The sequence below is a fragment of the Rattus norvegicus genome, chromosome 5 (assembly GCF_021556685.1).
Source record: "Rattus norvegicus strain SHRSP/BbbUtx chromosome 5, alternate assembly SHRSP_T2T, whole genome shotgun sequence".
Classification (NCBI taxonomy): domain Eukaryota; kingdom Metazoa; phylum Chordata; class Mammalia; order Rodentia; family Muridae; genus Rattus; species Rattus norvegicus.
Genome location: NC_141538.1, coordinates 152,237,426 through 152,257,652, shown reverse-complemented (window position 1 = coordinate 152,257,652; position 20,227 = coordinate 152,237,426). Strand labels below are relative to the sequence as shown.

Here is a 20,227-nt window from a genome sequence, read left to right as displayed (position 1 = left end):
AGAGGGCACTCTTCAGGTTTCCACATGCTCTCCCAGGAAGCTCTACCTTGAACCAACTTTAGGTGTAGGCTTAGGAGGGAGCAAAGGACTCTTCACACAGAATCAATTAGGAGTTTGTTTCTGAATGGGACAAACCCAGAGAAAGTGATGTTGAAATTTGGAGATGGAGACATCCAGTTGCAGCCAGAAACAGGCCGAGTTTGAGAGGCAGCACCTGGGTTAAGACAGATCAGCTCTGTGGGGGCTCCAGCCGCTTCCCTGCACCCCTATCCCGGCTTCCTAGTGTCCAGAGCTCCAGGTCTATCTAAGCACACGGAGGTGGGGGGTGAGAGCAGGTCAGCGCCAAGCAGCCGGGTCAGCTCCGAGGCCTGAGGGGAAAGAGGGGGAGGGGCGCTGAGGGGCTGGGGGAGGGGGAGGGGGAGGGCTCATCCATTTTTCCCTTGACAGGTGGTTTGTGTTTCTGATTGGACAGCGCCACCAGGCTCACACCTCCCTCCCCCAACTCTCTGGAATGTATAATTATCTGCCCGGGGGGTGGGGTTGGTGTGTGTGTGTGTGTGTGTGTGTGTATATGTGTATATATATGTGTGTGTGTGTGTGTGTGTGTGTGTGTGTGGTCACGTGGTTATAAAATTACCCCCCCCTCGGTCCCCCACCTGTGTCCGCTTTAGATACCCGCATTGAGTCCTCAAAGTGCAGGATCCCAAATTCTGGGGTACTGAAGACTTCTGGGGCAAAAGATCCCCATCTCCAGATGTGTGTATGTGGAGGGGGTGTCAAATCTCAAGGTTCTGGGAAGGGACACCCCAGAGGTGTCAGAGACCAGAGCAGTGGGGGAGGGCCGAAGCCAGAGCCAGAGGGAAAGGGAGGGGTAAGGAGAGAGGGGAGGGGAGGGGGCTGCCCGTGGGGGGTTGGGTCATTGTCTTTTAGAATTTGGGAGCCTTTGAAAAGCCGTGGGCCCTCCCACCGCTATTGTGCAGGGGAAGATGTAGCAGCCTCTTCTCCGAACCACCCCTTTGCCTCCGGACTTCTCTGGGGCCAGCAGCCGCCCGACCTGGGGCCCGGGGCCACGGGCTCAGCCGACGACCATGGGCTCGGTGTCCAACCAGCAGTTTGCAGGTTCGAGCTTGCGATTCAGCGGGCACACCTTAGGGTGCAGGGCGCCCAGTAGCTAAATAGAAGGGAGGTGGGAAAGTGTCCCACGGACTTGCCCGCGGGACCCCAAGTCCCCGTGGCCTCCTGCTTCTTGGGGCCATCTCTGGACTAGGGGAACCCTGGTGTTCCAGTGGCTTGTACGCGGAGCCCGTAGGGGCGGAGGGAGAGAAGAGGAGGGGCCTGTCCCGCCGCGTGTGCACGGGCAACTTGTTGTGGGAAGACAAGCAAAACTTTCGGGGCGTTAGCATCCTCGGTGTAAGCTTGGGGAGGCAGCTAGGACAGGTTTCTTCTTACCAGCCGCTTGGTAGCTGCTTCCTCCTGGGTGTCTATCCGCGGGCTGACCACCGAGATCTCCCAGACGGGTCCCTGAGAGGGCCTGCGATTCCTTGGTCCCCAGCTGATCACCTGGCCCTCCCTATCTCCAGGTGGCTGCGCCAAGGCAGCGGAGAAGGCGCCAGAAGAGGCGCCGGCTGACGCGGCCCGAGCGGCAGACGAGCCGCAGCTGCTGCACGGGGCCGGCATCTGTAAGTGGTTCAACGTGCGCATGGGGTTCGGCTTCCTGTCTATGACCGCCCGTGCCGGGGTCGCGCTCGACCCCCCGGTGGACGTCTTTGTGCACCAGGTGAGACTGATTCTGGAACTTTGCTAGGAAAAAAAAAAGACTGGGAGTTCCTATGTATGGGCTTGGCTGGTGGCCCCTCCTGTCCGATTGGAGGAGATAAAGGACCCTTATTGTGCGTCCCTGTCTTTTCCGGGGCACCCCAATTTTGAGTTTGTAGTAAGTGCGGTGGTGCAAGGAGGAGGCACTACTACCAGCACCCCCTCCCCGCCCCCTTCCGGGAACCCCTCCGGCTTACCACGTGTCTATTACCTCTTTCCCCTGGGAAGGGAGCAGGGGGCAGGGAGGTGACCCCATGTGGCAGAAACTAAGGTTGTATTGTGCTTGCCGGTGGGGGAGGGCGAGCAGGCTGACCAGGGAAGCACATGCAGGGCCTGAGCCGGGTGCTAGCGCCCTGAGTTCTGAATTTCTGAATCTAGTTTACAGGGAGAGTGAGCAATTTGCCACCTACCTACGGGCGTGAACCTGCGACGTCAGGCTCTTCCCGTTTGAATACGGACCTCAGTCAGGTGGCCACCCAAAAGCCAGGTCCTGTGGCCAGTGTAGGTTTGGCAGATCCCGGAAGGATCAATGTGTAAGCTAAAAAGCTCCCCTAGAGGTCTGGTTGCAGATCAGGACTGGCAGGCACCTCTGGCTGTCCACCGGATCCTGCCAGGAAGGAAGAAGACCTTAAGAGCCTAGGCCTTCATTCCTGGCTGTGGCAATCCCAAGTTCTCAGTTAAAGAAGGGCAACGCGGTAGGGAGTGAAATTCAGTGTCGAGGGGGAAGGCGGTGGAGAGAGGACTGGCCTCTGGCCCTATTCTCCTCAGCTTGGCATTTATGGCCCCAGACAGCCATTGATTGCTGTCCCTAACATTCCTAACCCTAAACAAGGAAGGGAGTAGAGCCTTCAGGTTTCCCTCTTCCTGGCCATTCTCTTTCTTAATACCCTACGGGTGGTTCCAGTGCTGCCATTCCGCGGTGGAAAGGGAGTTCCTGCTCCGGCCCTTTCCACATTTGGTGGGTTAAGGCTGGACCAGGAAAGAAGTAATTGCTAATCCCTGGCCCAGGAGCTTGACACCCGGGCCGGGCAGGGAGGGGTTACTTCAGGGAGGTTAGCTTTAGGAGCTGTGGGGGAGGGGAAAGGAGGATGTGGGGATTAAGAGTTGGAGCCTGAGGGATGGCGTTCTTGAGGGGGAGGGGTGGAGAAGGAGATGCTGGGTGGACTGTTTAGGGGCTGCTGGGTAGGCTGAACTCGGCCCTTTAGTCAGGAGGTTGAGTGCAAACTAAATAGATTTGGGTTGAAGGGATTTGAGGACCAGCTCTTTGCTGTTGGTGTCCTAGGGTCACTGGGCCTTTGGAATATGTGCTTTCTTCCCGGACCTGTAGCAGTGCCCTTAACTTTTCTGCAACCCCCACCCCAATCACTACCACCAGACTGCTGGTTTCTGGATGGTGGCTTTGTACCCCCCAATCTTATTTGCATATGTGAATGATAACCCACAGGAAGTAATTGTGAGACTGGGAATTGGCCTCTTTAGATCTATTAAATCACTTTATTACAGGAACCGGCTCTGACCGGCCCTCCTCAGCGGGTGGCAAGCCTCCCCCCCACCCCCCCATTGGTTCATTTATCTGATCACAGAGATTAAAATATTTCCTGGTCTAGAGATGAGCTGGGGTATTTCTTCAATTTTGGGAGGCTGGGTATGAAGGAGGTTCCAGACTTTCTTGACTCCTTGCGGAGGTTAAGTGGGGAGGAACTGGGGAGAATGTCCCTTCTGATCGGAGGTTCACTGGTGTTGGGACAAATGGAGAAGCTGTGCCTCCCTTAGGATTCATAGCCACTGGAAAGTTACAGGATATCTCTGGAAGAAAGCAGCAGTCTTCGGTACAGACTAGCTCGGAAACCAGCCCACATTTGTGGATTTTGTGTTTGGTTTTTCTTTTTTTTTTTTTCTTTTTTTTTTTTTTTTCTTTTTGAGAAGGGGGTCTCACTGTGTAACTGTGGCTGGCTTGGAATTTGCCCTGTCACCCAGGCTGGCCTTTAACTCGAGAGAGCTGCCTGCTTCTTTCTGCCTTCTGGATGTTGGGATTAAAGGCCTATACCAAGGTTCTTGGCTGGCAGCCATATTTCAAGAACTCAGTTACCTCTCTGCTCTCTAAACACTGTGACTGGTGTTTTACCATAACTTGCCTGGCCCACACCGTAGCAGTAAACTCGGTTGTTGAGCTGAGGTATCTCTTCAGGAGGAATGTGGTAGATACAGGTTAATCTCAAAAACTTGTTTACTTTGGAAGGGGGGAGCGTAGAGAGCGTAAGAAATCTCGAGTGGAACTTCTTCAGCTCCTGGACCCTAGTGATGGGGTAGGATTGCATTGGGGTGGGGGGAGGATATTGTCTCAAGATTTTGCCATGCCAGGGAGAGGGAGGGGTCAAGAAAGACCTTTGCAACATGGAGGTAATACAGAAACCACTCTCCTTGTGCTGATTCATATCCTCTCTTTTTAATATTTTGAGACAGCACCTTACACTGTAGTGCAAGTGTAGTCTGCAAGTCATTGTATAAATAGCCAAGGTGACAGATAGTTGAGTGACACCCTTTTACTTTGGTGTCACCAGTGCCTGACCTGTACACACTTCATTCTGTTCCCAGTAAGGAGTAGGCTGGGGATGAGGGGCTATGAAACAGGCTTCTCTTTTTTTTTTTTTTTTTGGTTCTTTTTTTTTTTTTCGGAGCTGGGGACCGAACCCAGGGCCTTGCGCTTCCTAGGTAAGCGCTCTACCACTGAGCTAAATCCCCAGCCCCTTTTTTGGTTCTTTTTTTTTTGGAGTTGGGGACCGAACCCAGGGCCTTGCGCTTCCTAGGCAAGCGCTCTAACCACTGAGCTAAATCCCCAACCCAAAGGAGAGCATCCTGACCCACACTTTTTTTTTTTTTTTTTTTTTTTGGTTTTTTTTTTTTTTTTTCTTCCGGAGCTGGGGACCGAACCCAGGGCCTTGCGCTTCCTAGGTAAGTGCTCTACCACTGAGCTAAATCCCCAGCCCCGAAACAGGCTTCTCTTAATACCCATTTTATTCAGCCAAAGGTCTTTAGATCTTGAAATCTGGAATTGATTAGTAGTGAGAACCAAAATGTCTCCATGTCTTGCCAATGTCCCTTGGGAAGCAGAATCACTTCTCACTAGGAAAGAAAGGGTTAGCAAGATATTTGTGAATATGGCTAGAAGTCCCTGACTTTTTTTTTTTTTCTTTTTTTTTTTTTTTTGGAGCTGAGGACCGAACCTAGGGCCTTGCGCTTGCTAGGCAAGCGCTCTACCACTGAGCTAAATCCCCAACCCCCCTGAGCACTTTTAACTTTGGGTTTAACTCCAGTTACCTGTGGTTCAAAATCTAAGCCACCAAGATTTGTAGAAACTAGGAAATAAAGTTGTAGTGGTTTTCAGCAGCTCCTCAGAACGTTGCTGTTCTTAGGGCAGGCTCTTTGGTAGCACATGGTGATGCCATACCTGCATAGACTTGATGATATACCTGCATAGACCCAGTGCTCAGATCACACGTGTGCACAACCATCTTCTGGCCCTGGTAGTTTTTATTGGTTTTTTTAATAGGTATATATTTGGCAAAGGAACTAAGCTGGGTCTAGAATCAAAAAATTCAATATTGACCCAGAAATTTAAGCAAAATCAGCACCGTGAGCCCCAGTGGTTTGGGCCTTCAGAAAATGCCTGAGGGATGATAAACGCCACCCTCTGAGGGCCTGGATGGGGCTTGGGTTGAGGGCCATGGGTGGGATCTTGCCTTCCTGGTGTATAACATTGCACCTCCTTTTTGATGCCTCTGCTGGCAATGTGAATGTCCTTTCAAGAGAAGAGCATGGATGTCTGGGTAGTTTATACTTTGTATTTGTGCTAAGGTCTTATGGAACTTGGAGGATCAGCAGAAGACTCCATTGTGTCTTTGACCGGAGGAGACAAAGTAGGGCCATGCGTGAATGACACAGCTTCTTCTGAACTGATTAGGATATGGTCCTGGCACCATGCAGTGTGCCCCTGCATATTTGTATTCGTGGGGTTCTCTGAACCCCAGAACTTTGGCTTCATCTTGGAATCAAACCCTGTCATGCCTATGTCATTGGGAAGAGGTGGCTTAGGAATGTGTTTGGGCGTTTTATTTATTTTTTTAATATAAAGTTAATATGAAGGAGTCCACATGGAACTTTGTCATTATGAAATATTTGGCGCTCTCTTCTGAGGAGACATGCTTTTCCTGGGTAAAAGGCTTTCCCACCATTCCAAGCAGCGCTTCCCACAGGGTAAGCTTCTGCCTTGTGAGTGACATTGCTGCTCGTCCTGTTCTATCAGTGGTTTTCAGTGACTTGGTCCAGGGTAGAGGGCACACCCTTGGCTCAAACGTTCCTAATCAGAAGTTAAACTTCATCTATCGACTCTTTAATTTGTATGTATGTATTTATTTATTTATTTATTTATTTATTTTGAGAAGCTGTCACCTGTCTAGTCCAAGCCTGGGAGGAGTCAGAGTAGGAAACACTCGGAATTGTGTCTATTTTAAGCGTGATTTCACGTTGCTGACTTCTAAATCAATGTGATGGCTTTCTCTATGGTTCTGAAATGAACTCCAGGAAGCTTTTCCCTCCCATTGGCATCCTGCACTCCTTGCTCATGGCCTAGGGTTGGGGAGGAAGGGATGAAAACACCCTTGTCCTTGGCAATGCCAACATAAGGGTGGGAAGGACCCAGAAAACCAACCACCATGAGGAGCCGAGGAGGTGTCATTGCGAAAGCCAAGTGCCCAGGCTTCTGAGCCTCGAATGCTGAGGCACCATCTGGTGGAGATCTGTGGAGGAGCATTTGGCCTGGGCCGCTCAGCAGAGGTGAATGGTGGTTAACCTTAGGCTGGGGACATTTATGATACCAACCGCTAAGCCTCTAGCAGTTGAAGCTCCCGATGATGCTTTAATGCCACGGTATCTGTCACTACACTATGATCCGAGTGTTGAATCTTTGAAATGAAAAGGTATTATTTAGGGGTTTTAAGAGTATATCTAGGGCTGGAGAGGTGGCTCAGCGGTTAAGAGCGCCCGACTGCTCTTCCAGAGGTCATGAGTTCAATTCCCAGCAACCACATGGTGGCTCACAACCATCTGTAAAGAGATCTGATGCCCTCTTCTGGTGTATCTGAAGACAGCTACAGTGTACTTATATATAATAAATAAATAAATCTTTGAAAAAAAAAAGAGTATATCTAGAAAAAAATGATATCCGACTTGCCCTGTTAGTCTATCTTACTGGCTAACAAAACCAGGCTCATGGCTGTGGGCCCAACACTTGTCCTTTCTCCATTACTGCCTTCAAGGTCCTTATTTTTATCTCAAGCTCCTGTCCGGGACACTCCCTGGCTCTCCCAAATATATACTTGGCTGGTCTCACTTCATTAGGGCGTCTGATCAGATTTCTCTTCTTAAGCAGAGCATCATTAACCTTCAAGGCATTTGTGAACCTTCTGGTTGGGATGCTGCATGGGTTTGAGTATTTAGCTCCCTGCTCGGTCTAAAGTAAAACATCTGATAGGCATTTTGGTTCCTAAACCCAGAATTGGTCAGAGGCTATATGGGGTCAGTCAGAACTGGAATGGTGGCTCTCTGTGTGCTAGGGAAGAGGGAAGAGTCCTGGTCTTTGTCCTGATTAACTAGTTGAGGTGCAGGGAAACTCTCCCATAAAGAGAAGTTGGTGAAATGAAAGGTGTGTGGGAACTGGAAGAGACCAGATATTTCTAACTGTAGCTTTGGCAAATGAGCCCAAGAATGGGAACTTTGGCTGATTCTTCGGTGCACATTGATGTTGGGCTGGGGGGTTCGATGTGGGGGCGGGTGTGGATTCAGTAAAAGAAAGAAGCAGAAGCCAGGAAGTGCTTGTAACTGAAGAGAACAGTGGGGCTCCGGGGAGGAAATGCTGTAACTGTCCTGAGTGTCATCTTACCCCCTGCAGTGGCCCAAGCAGGCTGCACACCTAACTTCAACAGGTTGGAAAAGGAAAATGGGATTCCTGCCCCTCCTCCCGTTGAAATATTTATCTGCTGCGGGAAGGACTTGGCTGAAGGCGCCATAGGGGAGGCCTCCTCTCTAGTCCATCCTGGAGGTACGGGTAGGACAGTTGGGAAGGAAGATGGCTGCTAGTTGACCAGCAAACTTCCCCTTCTCCGGAGTCTGACTGGGGAAGAGGTTCAGAGTCCTGTCCTCTCATCCCAACCCTAGTTGGAAGGAAGGAAGGAACTGGTCGTGTTTGAATGTGGGGGGAGGGTGGGGGTGAGCCATCCTAGGGGGATCTGTGCCCTGGAACTCCAGGAATCTGACCACCAGAACCAACCAGTGTCAACCCTTTGTTCCCCGGGGCTGGGCTCTATTGGGGGAGCTCGGGCCATGCCCCTCCCCCCAGGCCTTTTCTTTTTGGAGGGGATGGGAAGAGGGGCGGGGCCCTGCTTTGTGTGTGGTTAGGGGTGGACTGGGGGTGGTAGAAGAATTTCAGGCTCCTTTTAGATTCTGGCCCTGGGAGTCGGGCTTGGTGGGGCTGCACACTGATTACCTATCTGATAAGAGAAGAATTCGAACTATGTTTTAGAAAGGAGTGGGGGAGGGGATGGGCAGCCACCCCTGGAGACCACCAGTTTAAATCCTGCCTAGCCTCTCCCGTTAAGGTCCTTGCAGAGGCGGTCTTAAGCATGTCTTCAGTGGTGGGGGCACGGAGGGGGTCAGTCAATCTCTTCACCTTACCTACTCAGACTGTCCCTTTGGGCTCACTAGTGTAGGAGTGGGTGGAGTAGGGAGGAGGTGCTCTCCGTAAATTGGACCTCATAGAGGGCTGTTTTTTGAGTTCCTAAGAATGGTTAGTAATAAAAAGAGAGTTCTCTGAGCGTCTGTCTGTGCACTGGGCTCTTACTGTTAACCTGTTTCCATCTAGCCTGAAAGGTAGGTAATTGGCACTCCCCGAGGATTTATACATGGCTGGTGAAGTGTTAACTACTCTTCATGCATAAAACCCCACAGCACAACCGTAAAATCAGTCTATACTCCATTTTACAAATGAGTGAGGAGGGAACAGGCTCATAGACCCACTTCTTAATCGCTTGTCTTCTGCATCACAGCTGGACCTGGGAGGGCTCTTGCTCAGGCGGGAATCGCCTGGGGAGAGAGAGTTGGCTTGGCTGCTCCAGCTCCTCTCCAGCCAGCGCCTCTTTTAGGAGGTTTTTGGGTAGTTTCTGTGCGGTGGGGCTGAGAGATGGGTCCTTTCTCCCCCCCCCCCCCCCCCCCCCCGGAGCTGGGGACTGAACCCAGGGCCTTGCGCTTCCTAGGTAAGCGCTCTACCACTGAGCTAAATCCCCAGCCCCGACAATACTTCTTGAACAGTTATAAATAATCATGAAGTGTTTGCGTGTAGTGAGACCAGGCCTGTCAGATTCTGGATCTAGCAAAAGGTAATGCTTGCACTAAGATGCCTACTATGGGCCTACATCTGCTATTCCAGCATTCGGGAGACTAACGGTGGAAGAGCTGCCGTTCAAGGCCAACCTGGTCTACATAAGCAAGGTTAAATGAGCAGGTCTCTGACTTGAGGCCACCTGGTCTCGACATAGTGAGTGGTAGGCCAGTCAAGGAATAAGGAGAAAACCACCACTTACCCATTTTTCTGAGGAACCTCAAACTCTAATTGGAGAGCTTACATTTTAATGAGCCTAGCAGCTGAATGTGGAAGCTTTGTTTTGTGTACTATCAATGGAATTACTTTAATAACAAAAGTTAGGATGGTACAAGAGTCCTAGTGTGAAGTATTTTGCCAACTAGAATATAGTAGGGACACATGCTGATGCTCTCAGACAGTCCTGGTGCGTGCGTGCGTGCGTGCGTGCGTGCGTGCATGCGTGCGTGCGTGTGTGTGTGTGTGTGTGTGTGTGTGTGTGTAGTGTCTCTGTATAACCATGTCTGGCCTGGAACTACGGAGACCAGGCTAGCCTGGTTGTAGATCTCTGCTGGGATCAAAGGCATGCACCACCACACCCAGATGTTTTCTTTGTCTTTTGGGGGAAGTGAGAAAGAACCATTGTATGTTAGGCAGGCACCCTGCCTCTGATTCCCTTACTCTAAGGGCTGGGAGGTGCTGTTGCCTATACTAATGAACAATGGCTCTGGTGTGTGTTAAGAGATAGCTGTGATTCTTGGGTCCTCTGATGACTAGCATCCCCTGGTTTGTTTTTGTTTGTTGTTGTTGTCATTTTTTTATTTTTAAGTCAATTTTTTAAAAAATGCTTATTTACTTTACTTATATGAGTATATAGTCACTGCCTTGCGACACAGCAGAAGAGGACGTTGGATCCCATTACAGATGGTTGTGAGCCACCATGTGGTTGCTGGGAATTGAACTCAGGACTGAGCAGTCAGCATTCTTCCGCTACCGAGCCATCTCCAACCCTGCATCCCCTGCTTTTTAAAGGGGGCGAGGCTTTTTGCAAACTGTTTATACAGTTTCGGTGCAACTTGTGATGTTTCCAGGAAACCAGTGTATAAAAAGTGCTCTAAATCCTTATTCACATTCCAAATCAAATACTATATCATCTGTTTCCTTGTTGGGCACGTGTACCTACCTGGTCCCTGCTGCCCAAGGGGCTGAGGCAGGAGACTCTCTGGAGCAGCTTGGGTAACAGAGCAGCTGGCCAAAGAAAGGAAGAAAAAGAGGGTGGGGGGCAAAGAATAAGCAAACCTACCTCATAACCCTGGAATACAGGTGTAATTGCAATACCTTGGGGGCTGAGGCAGGAGAATCATGAATTTAAGGTCAGGCAGTAGCATAGTAAAACCCTGTCTCAAAAACCCAAAACTCAAAACCTACAGGGCAGTGGTGTCAAAACCTTTAATCCCAGCACTTGGGAGGCAGAGCCAGGTGGGTCTCTGTTTGAGAGTTTAGGTCAGCGTGGTCTGCAGAGTGAGGACAGCTAAGATTACAGAGAAACCCTGTCTCTAAAAACAAGCAAAAAAAGAGGGCACAAATCCAAACCCATACTTCATTAATTCATCCCAAAAATGTGCCAAAAAAGAGGTACCAAAGTGTGGCATAAAAAATAAATTTGTTGGGGTTGGGGATTTGGCTCAGTGGCAGAGCGCTTGCCTAGGAAGCGCAAGGCCCTGGGTTCAGTCCCCAGCTTCGAAAAAAAGAACCAATAAATAAATAAATAAATAAATTTGTTGATTTTTTTTTTTCATGCTTTTTAAATTTGGGGGGAGGGGCACATGCTGCAGTGTGCATGTGGAAATCAGAGGACAGCTAGGGGGAGTCTGTCCTTCCCTCATGTGCATCCCAGAAGCTAAACTTGAGTTTTCAGCCTTGGCAGCAACTGAGTACCCACTGCGCCATCCTGCCAGCCCTTTAATATAACTTTTAAAGTAGATCTGCCATTCTAAGTGTTCTGGCCTTGAGGCTACTATGTAGCCCAGGCTGGCCTGCAGCCCCAGCTGGTGCTTTCTGTCCAGGCTCCCTGAATGCTGGGATTGCAGGGTGGGCAGAGGCTTATTTGTGCACTTTTCCTCCAAGTGGGCAGTAGCTCTTTGTAGGTTTGTCTGTCTGACATTTTTTTCTTTCTTTTTTTTTTTTTTTTTTTTTTTTGGTTCTTATATTCAGAGCTGGGGACCGAACCCAGGGCCTTGTGCTTCCTAGGCAAGCGCTCTACCACTGAGCTAAATCCCCAACCCCCCCCCCCCTTTTTTTTTTCTTTTAAGAATTGTCTATTGGGGCTGGAGAGATGGTTCAGTGGTTACGAACACTAACTGCTCTTCCTAGAGGTCCTGAGTTCAAGTCCCAGGAACCACATGGTGGCTCACAACCATCTGTATTGAGATCTGATGCCCTCAATATACAGTGTACTCACATAAAATAAATCTTTTAAAAAATTACTTATTTTATGCATATGAGTACACTGTATAACTGTCTTCAGATACACCAGAGGATTCCTGGAATCTCTTCCATTTTAATCCTTATCATGAAACTGACTTCAATTTTCAGAAACACTGTCTTTATGATTTCAAACTTAAAAGATTATAGGAATAGACAAAATTTCTCAGTTCTTCCCCAGATTTTGCCCTGGTTATTGTATTTTTTTTATTTCTGTTCGGTTTTATTTGTTTTTTGGAGTGGCTGGTTCAGGAGGGTTCTCACTATGTTGGCCTGAAATGCATCTGTGTGTGTGTGTGTGTGTGTGTGTGTGTGTGTGTGTGTGTGTGTGTGTGTGTGTGTGTGTAAATGTCAGACTGGCCTCACTCTAAGAGATCCATCTGCCTTTGTCTCCCAAGTACTGGGATGAAAGGGTTGTACCACCAAACATGGCCAGTTTTATCATCTTAGTGACTGTAAATACAGCGTTCAGTATGTTTCTAAATCTTTTCATGTGTATTTCCTAAGAAGGGACGGTTCACTTATGGTGGAGAGGGGTTCTGTTTTGTCGTTTGAGATAGGTCTCCTCGTGTGGTCCACTCTGGCCTCACTCTGGGGTGACAGGCGTGTGCTGCCACACTGGGCTCGGATGGCGTTGGGGTCTCTCATCTGTGAGATAGGAGTTCTGTCACTTTTCTTCCTGTCTCACAGGGACACGTCATAGGTTTGCAGTTCTGTTTTTTGGCTCAGTAATGAAGGCAAATAGTAAAATCTCGCCTTTCCATCTGGTAGAGCAAGCTGCACATGGAAGGTTTCCGAAGCCTCAAGGAGGGTGAGGCAGTGGAGTTCACCTTTAAGAAGTCTGCCAAGGGTCTAGAGTCCATCCGCGTCACTGGCCCTGGTGGCGTGTTCTGTATTGGGAGTGAGCGACGGCCAAAGGGGAAGAGCATGCAGAAACGAAGATCCAAAGGAGACAGGTACGGCCAGGAGGGGAGCGCCACTCGACTGCCACTGAGATCCCATTGCCAAAGGTAACGTAAGCTGTGAGACTAACCATTGTGAAGTGTGGCACTGGTCACAAGGACATTAGAAGCAAAGGTTATGGGGTTGGGGATTTAGCTCAGTGGTAGAGCACTTGCCTAGCAATCGCAAGGCCCTGGGTTCGGTCCCCAGCTCCGAAAAATAGAAAAGAAAAAAAAAAAAGAAGCAAAGGTTATAATGCAGATCTGTGTGTGATGGGGTGAGATGGTATGTTGGGGATCCACAGGACTGGAGCTTCAATTGGCTACCCTCTGCAGTTTGCTATGAGGCTTAGAACCTCTTAGCCTCTGAAGAGATAATATAATTTGGCTTTAAAATTTTTTTCTTAGCCTGACATGGTCACACATGCCTTTAATCCCAGCACTCAGGAGGCAGAGGCAGGATTCTTTTTTTTTTTTTTTTTTTTTTTTTTTAAAGATTTATTTATTTATTATGAGTACACTGTAGCTGTCTTCAGACACACCAGAAGAGGGCATCAGATCTAATTACAGATGGTTGTGAGCCACCATGTGGTTGCTGGGAATTGAACTCAGGACCTCTGGAAGAGCAGTCAGTGCTCTTAACCGCTGAGCCATCTCTCCAGCCCCCAGAGGCAGGATTCTTGAGTTTGAGGTCTACAGAGGGAGTAACAAGACAGCCAAGGCTATCCAGAGAAACCCTGTGTCAAAAAAACAAAAAGGCAAAACAAAACAAAAAGATCATTCTTTAGCCAGGTTAGGTGGTACAAGCTTATGATGCTAGGACTCACTCAGGAGACAGGCAAACGATGAACCTCCGCCAGTTCAAGGTCAGGCAGGAGCAAAGAGTGAAACCTTGACTTAAAAATGAATGAATAGGGGTTGGGGATTTAGCTCAGCGGTAGAGCGCTTGAAGGCCCTGGGTTCAATCCCCAGCTCCGAAAAAAAGAAGAAAAAAAATGAATGAATAAACAGGTAAACAGGGCTGAAGGGATGGCTCAGGAGTTAAGAGCACTTCCCTCACAGAAGACTGAGGCAGTCTCATCTCGCCCGCCCGCAAGCTGTACTTCACAGCTGTGATCTATTTGTGTTCCCTTCAGCTTTTCAAGTTGTTAACTGGAGGATCATCTACAATGTTGCAGGATATTTGGATCACATTGGGAACCCTGAGGTTGTGAACTGGAGAAAGCTGTTTCTTGTGTTGAGGTTCAGCCCTAGCAAGCGCCTTTAACTAACCCCAAGAGCTTCCTGTTTACTATGTAAACAAGAGCTAAACAGTGAGGATGGGCCTTAAAGCCAAGCTAGGAACCTGTGGACTGTGGACAGGGAGTGAGCTTAAGAGAAGGGACAGGGAGGTAGAGAGGGAGAGGGAGGGGGGAGGGGAAGAGGAGGGAGGGAGGGAGTGTGTGGAGATGGCTCAGCAATTAAGAGCACTGACTGCTCTTCCAGAGGTCCTGAGTTCAAATCCCAGCAACCCCATGGTGGCTCACAACCATCTGTAATGAGATGTGATGCCCTCTTCTGGTGTGTCTGAAGTCAGCAACAATGTACTCACATATATAAAATAAATAAACCTTTAAGAATACCCAGGGAAGAGAAAAGGGTTGAAAGAGCTTTTTTCTTGAGCACAGCTAGAGTAGAAAGATCAGCTGGGTGCTTCCTCTGCCTCTGAGCTAGCAGGCTTTCCCTACAGTGACTGGCTCCAGAATCTTCCTTTGGTAAATCAAACGTTTGGGGTTCTGTTTTGAAAACTATGCTATATAGATCAGGAAAGGGAAAAGCTTTATACTCAAGAGCAGGAAATAGTTTACCAGGGAGGGGATGATTATAGTGATAAGCACAGGGGGAAATGTCAGCCTTTAAGGAGGCTTCAAATGTTTCCCATGTCTCTCTCTCACCAGTACCATTTTTACCATTTTGTCTCATGCCAGGTGCTACAACTGTGGTGGGCTAGACCACCATGCCAAGGAATGCAAGCTGCCACCCCAGCCCAAGAAGTGCCACTTTTGCCAAAGCATCAGCCATATGGTGGCCTCATGTCCACTGAAGGCCCAGCAGGGCCCCAGTTCTCAGGGAAAACCTGTCTACTTCCGGGAGGAGGAAGAAGAGATCCACAGCCCTACCCTGCTCCCAGAAGCCCAGAATTGAGGCCCAGGAGTAGGGGTTATTCTTTGGCTAATGGGGAGTTTCAGGGAGGAGGCATCAATCCGCAGAGTGGAGAAAGTGGGAATCGGGTGGGTTGCGTGGGTAGCTTGCACTGTCATATGACATCTCAGGCCGGGGTTCCCAGTGTCACCCTGTCTTTCCTTGGAGGGAAGGAAAGGGTGAGGCAAAGGAACTCCTACCACGCTCCATCTAGAAGCAAGTGAAAGCTTTTGTGGGGAACCACCCTAGAATCTGCATGCTTTATCTGAGGCTCTAATGGGCTCTGCTGAGTGGCTGTTACAGGGGAGAAGCCCTTCTGTAGAAGGCTGTGTGACAGTTCCCTTGCTAGACAGGATGTGAAACAAGTGTCAAACCAAGATTAATGAACCTAACCCTCCAGCTTCTATGTTCTGTAGAAGAGACTCTCAGGTTATTTCCACAGGGCGCTTCCTCATAACCCAGTCCTGCCATGCTGTGCTGGGAAGAGTCCCTAGCAACGGGTTGTGATCACAGGCAAAGAGGGTGGTTGGGGGGACAACTGCAGACCTGCTGCTCCCACCTCACTCCCAGCCCTTTCTGGGCCAATGGGATTTTAATTTATTTGCTCCCTTGGGTAACTGCACCTTGGGTCCCACTTTCTCCAGGATGCCAACTGCACTATCTATGTGCGAATGACGTATCTTGTGCGTTTTTTTTTCCTTAATATAAATATTGGGTTTGTATTTTTGTATATTTTAATCTTAAGGCCCTCATTCCTGCACTGTGTTCTCAGGTACATGAGCAATCTCAGGGATAAGTCCGTAGCAGCTCCAGGTCTGCACAGCAGGAATACTTAACTTTGTTTTGATCACCATGGAGACCAACCATTTGGAGTGCACAGCCTGTTGAACTACCTCATTTTTGCCGATTACAGCTGCCTTTTCTGCCATAAGCGTCCTTGAAAAATGTCTCACAGGTTTTGATTGAGCTGCCCCGAGACTTGATCTGGTTTTGGCAAAACATAGGAAATCAGTCTAAACCGGAAAGGGTGGTACAGAGACATTAAAAAGCCGGGCCAGGGATTGGGGATTTAGCTCAGTGGTAGAGCGCTTGCCTAGGAAGCGCAAGGCCCTGGGTTAGGTCCCCAGCTCTGGAAAAAAAAGAACCAAAAAAAAAAAAAAAAAAAAAAAAAGCTGGGCCAGTGAAAGGCGCAAGAGTAACTTTCCATACCAAATTCATCCTTTTGCCAGATTAATCTAAGCCTGCCATGCACAGCAGGGTGTGTTTGTGTGTGTGTATGTTGATTTTTTTTCAATGCAAATTTATGAGGAAGAGGTGTTTTTTTATTGTTTGATTGCTTTTTTTATACTGGGGATTGAACCATGGGCTTCATTTATGCTAGGAAGTACCCTGCCACTGAGTTATCCTGGTAAGGATGCAATTTAAGACCAATATCTTATTCCCACATTGTGCTGTCCAGGTATGGGAACATGAGGCAAGGACTCAAATCCTTAGCCTTTCACAATCTTGGCTTCCAGAGAGACTCAACGAGTGTGGGCCTCTGTGGCAAGTGTCCTGCCCTGCTGTAGTGTGATGGTTGATAGCTAACGAGGGGGGGGGGGTAAAGTTTCGTTTACGTACTTAGAGATCACCACAAACCTACCTCACTGTGTTGAAACGGGACAAATGCAATAGAACACATTGGGAGGTGTGTGTGTGTCTGATCCTGGTTTCTTGTTTCCCCCAAATGCTGCCCCCACCCCTAGTTAATTGTATTCGTCTGGCCTTTGTAGGACTTTACTGTCTGAGTTGGTGACTGCTAGGTGGTCTAGTTGTGTAAATATAAATGTGTTGGTCTTCATGTTCTTTTGGGGTTTTATTGTTTACAAAACTTTTGTCGTATTGAGAGAAAAATAGGCAAAGCATCTTTGACAGAAAGTTCTGCACCAGACTACACCATCTGAAACCGAAATGTGGGGTCCTCTTCCCAAAGTGAGCATCTGGGAACCAATGGCTTTCCCTCCTGTGATCCTTCTGTCTCCCACTCTGGACCACAATGACCTTACAACCAGCCCCTCTTCTCCCTCATAAGAAAACTCAGGCTCAGTTACTTCTTTGAGCTTCTCTACAGCTTTTGAAAGACCTATGTAAAAGTTCTGAAGAAGCCATGAACTTCATACTCTCTCCCCCTTGTTCCCTAACTCAGTGAGGAGTTTTGGTTGGTGCTTTTGAGACCGGGTCTCAGGTTCCTGGCTATCCTCCGGCCTCAGACTCCTCTGTGCAGGGACTGCAGGTGAGCCCCTTCTCCCTGGCAAGACCATTTCATGGTGTGATTTACCTTTGGACAGATCCAACCAACGTAATCTGTCACCCTTAGGTAGAGAGAAGCAGTTGTGGGGCCTTCCATGTAGAAGGTGGAATTCAAAGTTCAGGAAGGGACTATGAATGTACGTAAAGTTGAGACACTCAGGAACTTAATGCCGGTGCAAGAAACTTATGTCAAAGTGGCCACAAGATTGTTACTAGGAGACGGACGAATGTATCTCCATGTTTACTGCTAGAAACCAAAGCTTTGTGAGAAATCTTGAATTTATGGGGAGGGTGGGAAAGTGTGTACTTGCCTGTCCTTTCCCTGATATCTTTCCTGAACTGCAGGAGACTAAGCCCCCTGGGGCTTTGGTGACCCCACCCCTGGGGTGTTTTATTTCATGGTTGAGTTTTGCTGTCCCCGGGTACTTATATTCCTATCGTATAATCATTTTGTAACACATGCTGACTTTACCTTCCCTTCTCTTCCCTGGGAAAAATAAAGACTTATTGGTACTCCAAAATTGGTACTGTTCTCTCATCAGATACTTAAAATGCTTTTCTCTTCACATAATCCCCACCTCGGATTGGGAAGTCACAGGACCATTAAGTTTTCCCCTTCCCACTTTGTTAGGGATGAATCTTGAAAGTTCAGCCCTTGTAGCACCTCATTACACTGGATTTTTGTTTCTAGTTAAGGCCTCTTGTCCCTTCCTTGGAAGCTGCCACATTCAAGAGGGGATTAGAGGCCTGGCATGCATAAGAATGGGGGTGCCTGTGCCACTGGCTGGGATGAAAGGCTGGGGCCAGGGCTTAGGGCATGAGACCCTAATAATACTTTGTCCTTTCCTCCTCAAAGCCCTTTACAAATCCTAATTAACCCCTTGCAACACCCCAAAAAGGAAAGTACCATACAGAACTGGGGAAATTGAGGCCAAAGGAGATTCTCTGACTATAAACCAATATTTTGTGATACAGTTTGCTAACTTGAACATCCTCTAGTGTACAGGAAGATTTTCAAAGGGAAGGTGGGGGGGATACTTTACGAAAGGGAAAACTTGACTAGGTTTTCCCTTTCATAAAGTATTAACAGGAAGTGGATTAAATAAATCCTCAAACTGTTACCAGAGCAGGGGGTTTGTGACCCTTTCACTAATTGCACCAAAAGTTAAAAACCCAGCGGTGCTATCTACTAGGCTTCAGTGAGCTAAGAGCCTTCCTGGGAAATGGTACCGCTGGCAGAAGCTTCACAGCTCACAAAGGAAATACAAGTGTGAGAGCTGATGGCTGGGGCACTCATCCCCATGGCTTTGCTGAATCATGTTCTGTGCTTTCCTCGGGTAAAGGTGACATCTTACCCTGTGTTCCTGAGGCCAGAGGGAAAATGAAAAACAAGTTCGTTGGGATTGTGAAATTCTATTACAGATAGAAGTATGATTTGAAAGAAATTGCAGTTGCATCAGATCCTGAGAGTTCAGTTTTTGGCTTTTTTTTTTTTTTTTTTTTTTTTTTTTTTTTTTTTTTGAGAAAGCGGAACAGCTTCTGACCTGTATCATTAAATACAATAAAAGGCAATGGAGGGGTTGGGGATTTAGCTCAGTGGTAGAGTGCTTGCCTAGCAAGTGCAAGGCCCTGGGTTCGGTCCCCAGCTCCTAAAAAAAGAAAAGAAAAAAAAGGCATTGGATAATAATTTTGAAGAGCTAGGTCTCCTCAAGTCCAGTCTAAGCCCAATTTTTTGTGTTCGGTATCTAAAAGTCCTTCAAGACTTGCTATACATCTAATGCTTTTGATTTCTTACACGGCCCCAAAAAGCTCACGCAGGAGGCATTTTGTATGTTTAAGATTGTTTCTATTTCTGGGGTTGGGGATTTAGCTCAGTGGTAGAGCGCTTGCCTAGCAAGGAGCAAGGCCCTGGGTTCAGTCCCCAGCTCTGAAAAAAAAAGAAAGAAAGAAAGAAAAAAAAGATTGTTTCTATTTCTGTTGAGTTCTTAGGCTGAGTTTGCCTGTGTAGGCCATGCTAGCCTCACGTGTCCTAGGTGGCCTAAACTGCCGATTCTCCAGCCTTTACTGACAACATGCTTTTTTAATGCTGGGCTGGAAACTGAACCCAGGGCTTCCCGCATGCTACACAAGCACTCTATACCACTGGGACTTTATTCCCCAGCACTATGGGCTGTGACTTTGGAAGACCTAGGAGTAAAGCTCTGGCTTGTCCTTTTAAGTTCTTTAACGTGGGTCTTAGGAATCAGCGAATTATAAAGTCGGGATGCTTTAAATCATCCCTGAAAAGTGACCAGAGCAAGAAACCTTTCCGGTGAATTAACAGCATTAAAATGTGACAAGTAAAAACACATTAGAATTTTTTGAAGAGACAGTATCCCGTTGATAAGGTTGATGTTAAATTTACTACATAGCAGAAAAGACATTAATCCTCATGGCGTCAGCCTTCTAAGTGCTGAGTTCGGTGACAAAGTGCCACCAGTTTCAGCTAAAAAAACGATTTTAAGACAAAATTACGCTCTTCCAGAGGTTCTGGGTTCAATTCCTAGCAACCACAAGGTGGTTCACAACCATCTGTAATTGGATCTGATGCCCTCTTCTGGTGTGTCTGAAAACAGCAACAGTGTACTCAGACAACTAAAATAAATCTTTAAAAAAGAAAAAAAAGACAAAAATTATAGCAGAGCATTTTAAAGAAACATGGTTCACTCTACCATGGTTTATGTCCATATCCCCAGAAAGATGGGAGACTGAAACAGGATTATCGTACGATGTTACGGTGTCTCTCAAAATACAAGCACTGAGATCTTCCATAGAGAAACTCAATTTTTTTTTTTCGGAGTTGGGGACCGAACCCAGGGCCTTGCGCTTGCTATGAGCTAAATCCCCAACCCCGAGAAACTCAATTTTGAGGTGGAGCAACCCAATCCTCTCTTCGTAACAAATTTCCACAACACCCGAGTGGGCCGACCGAATTGCAGGCCGCTAGGCTCTACTCTCTCGCCTAACCCGCAGGGATTGCCGCAGGAGACCCTACCCGGCTCATTATCGCCTCACGTGACCTCGGCCTCCCAGGAGCTCTCTCCACGCCCCACGAGAGCGGCCACCA

General features: G+C 48.1%; 2 protein-coding genes across 4 annotated transcripts in view; both read left to right on the top strand.

Moving 5' to 3' along the window:
• Positions 1-20,227, top strand: part of Cnksr1 (connector enhancer of kinase suppressor of Ras 1) — a 460,720-nt gene that overhangs the window by 212,527 nt on the left and 227,966 nt on the right. The gene's annotated exons all lie outside the window — the stretch shown is intronic.
• On the top strand, positions 1,014-17,651 carry Lin28a (lin-28 RNA binding posttranscriptional regulator A). 3 transcript variants are annotated; one of them, NM_001109269.1, is given in 4 exon segments: positions 1,014-1,119; positions 1,581-1,777; positions 12,482-12,666; positions 14,619-17,651. In NM_001109269.1, coding segments are annotated over 4 exon segments (630 nt in total). In that variant the 5' UTR covers positions 1,014-1,088; the 3' UTR covers positions 14,836-17,651.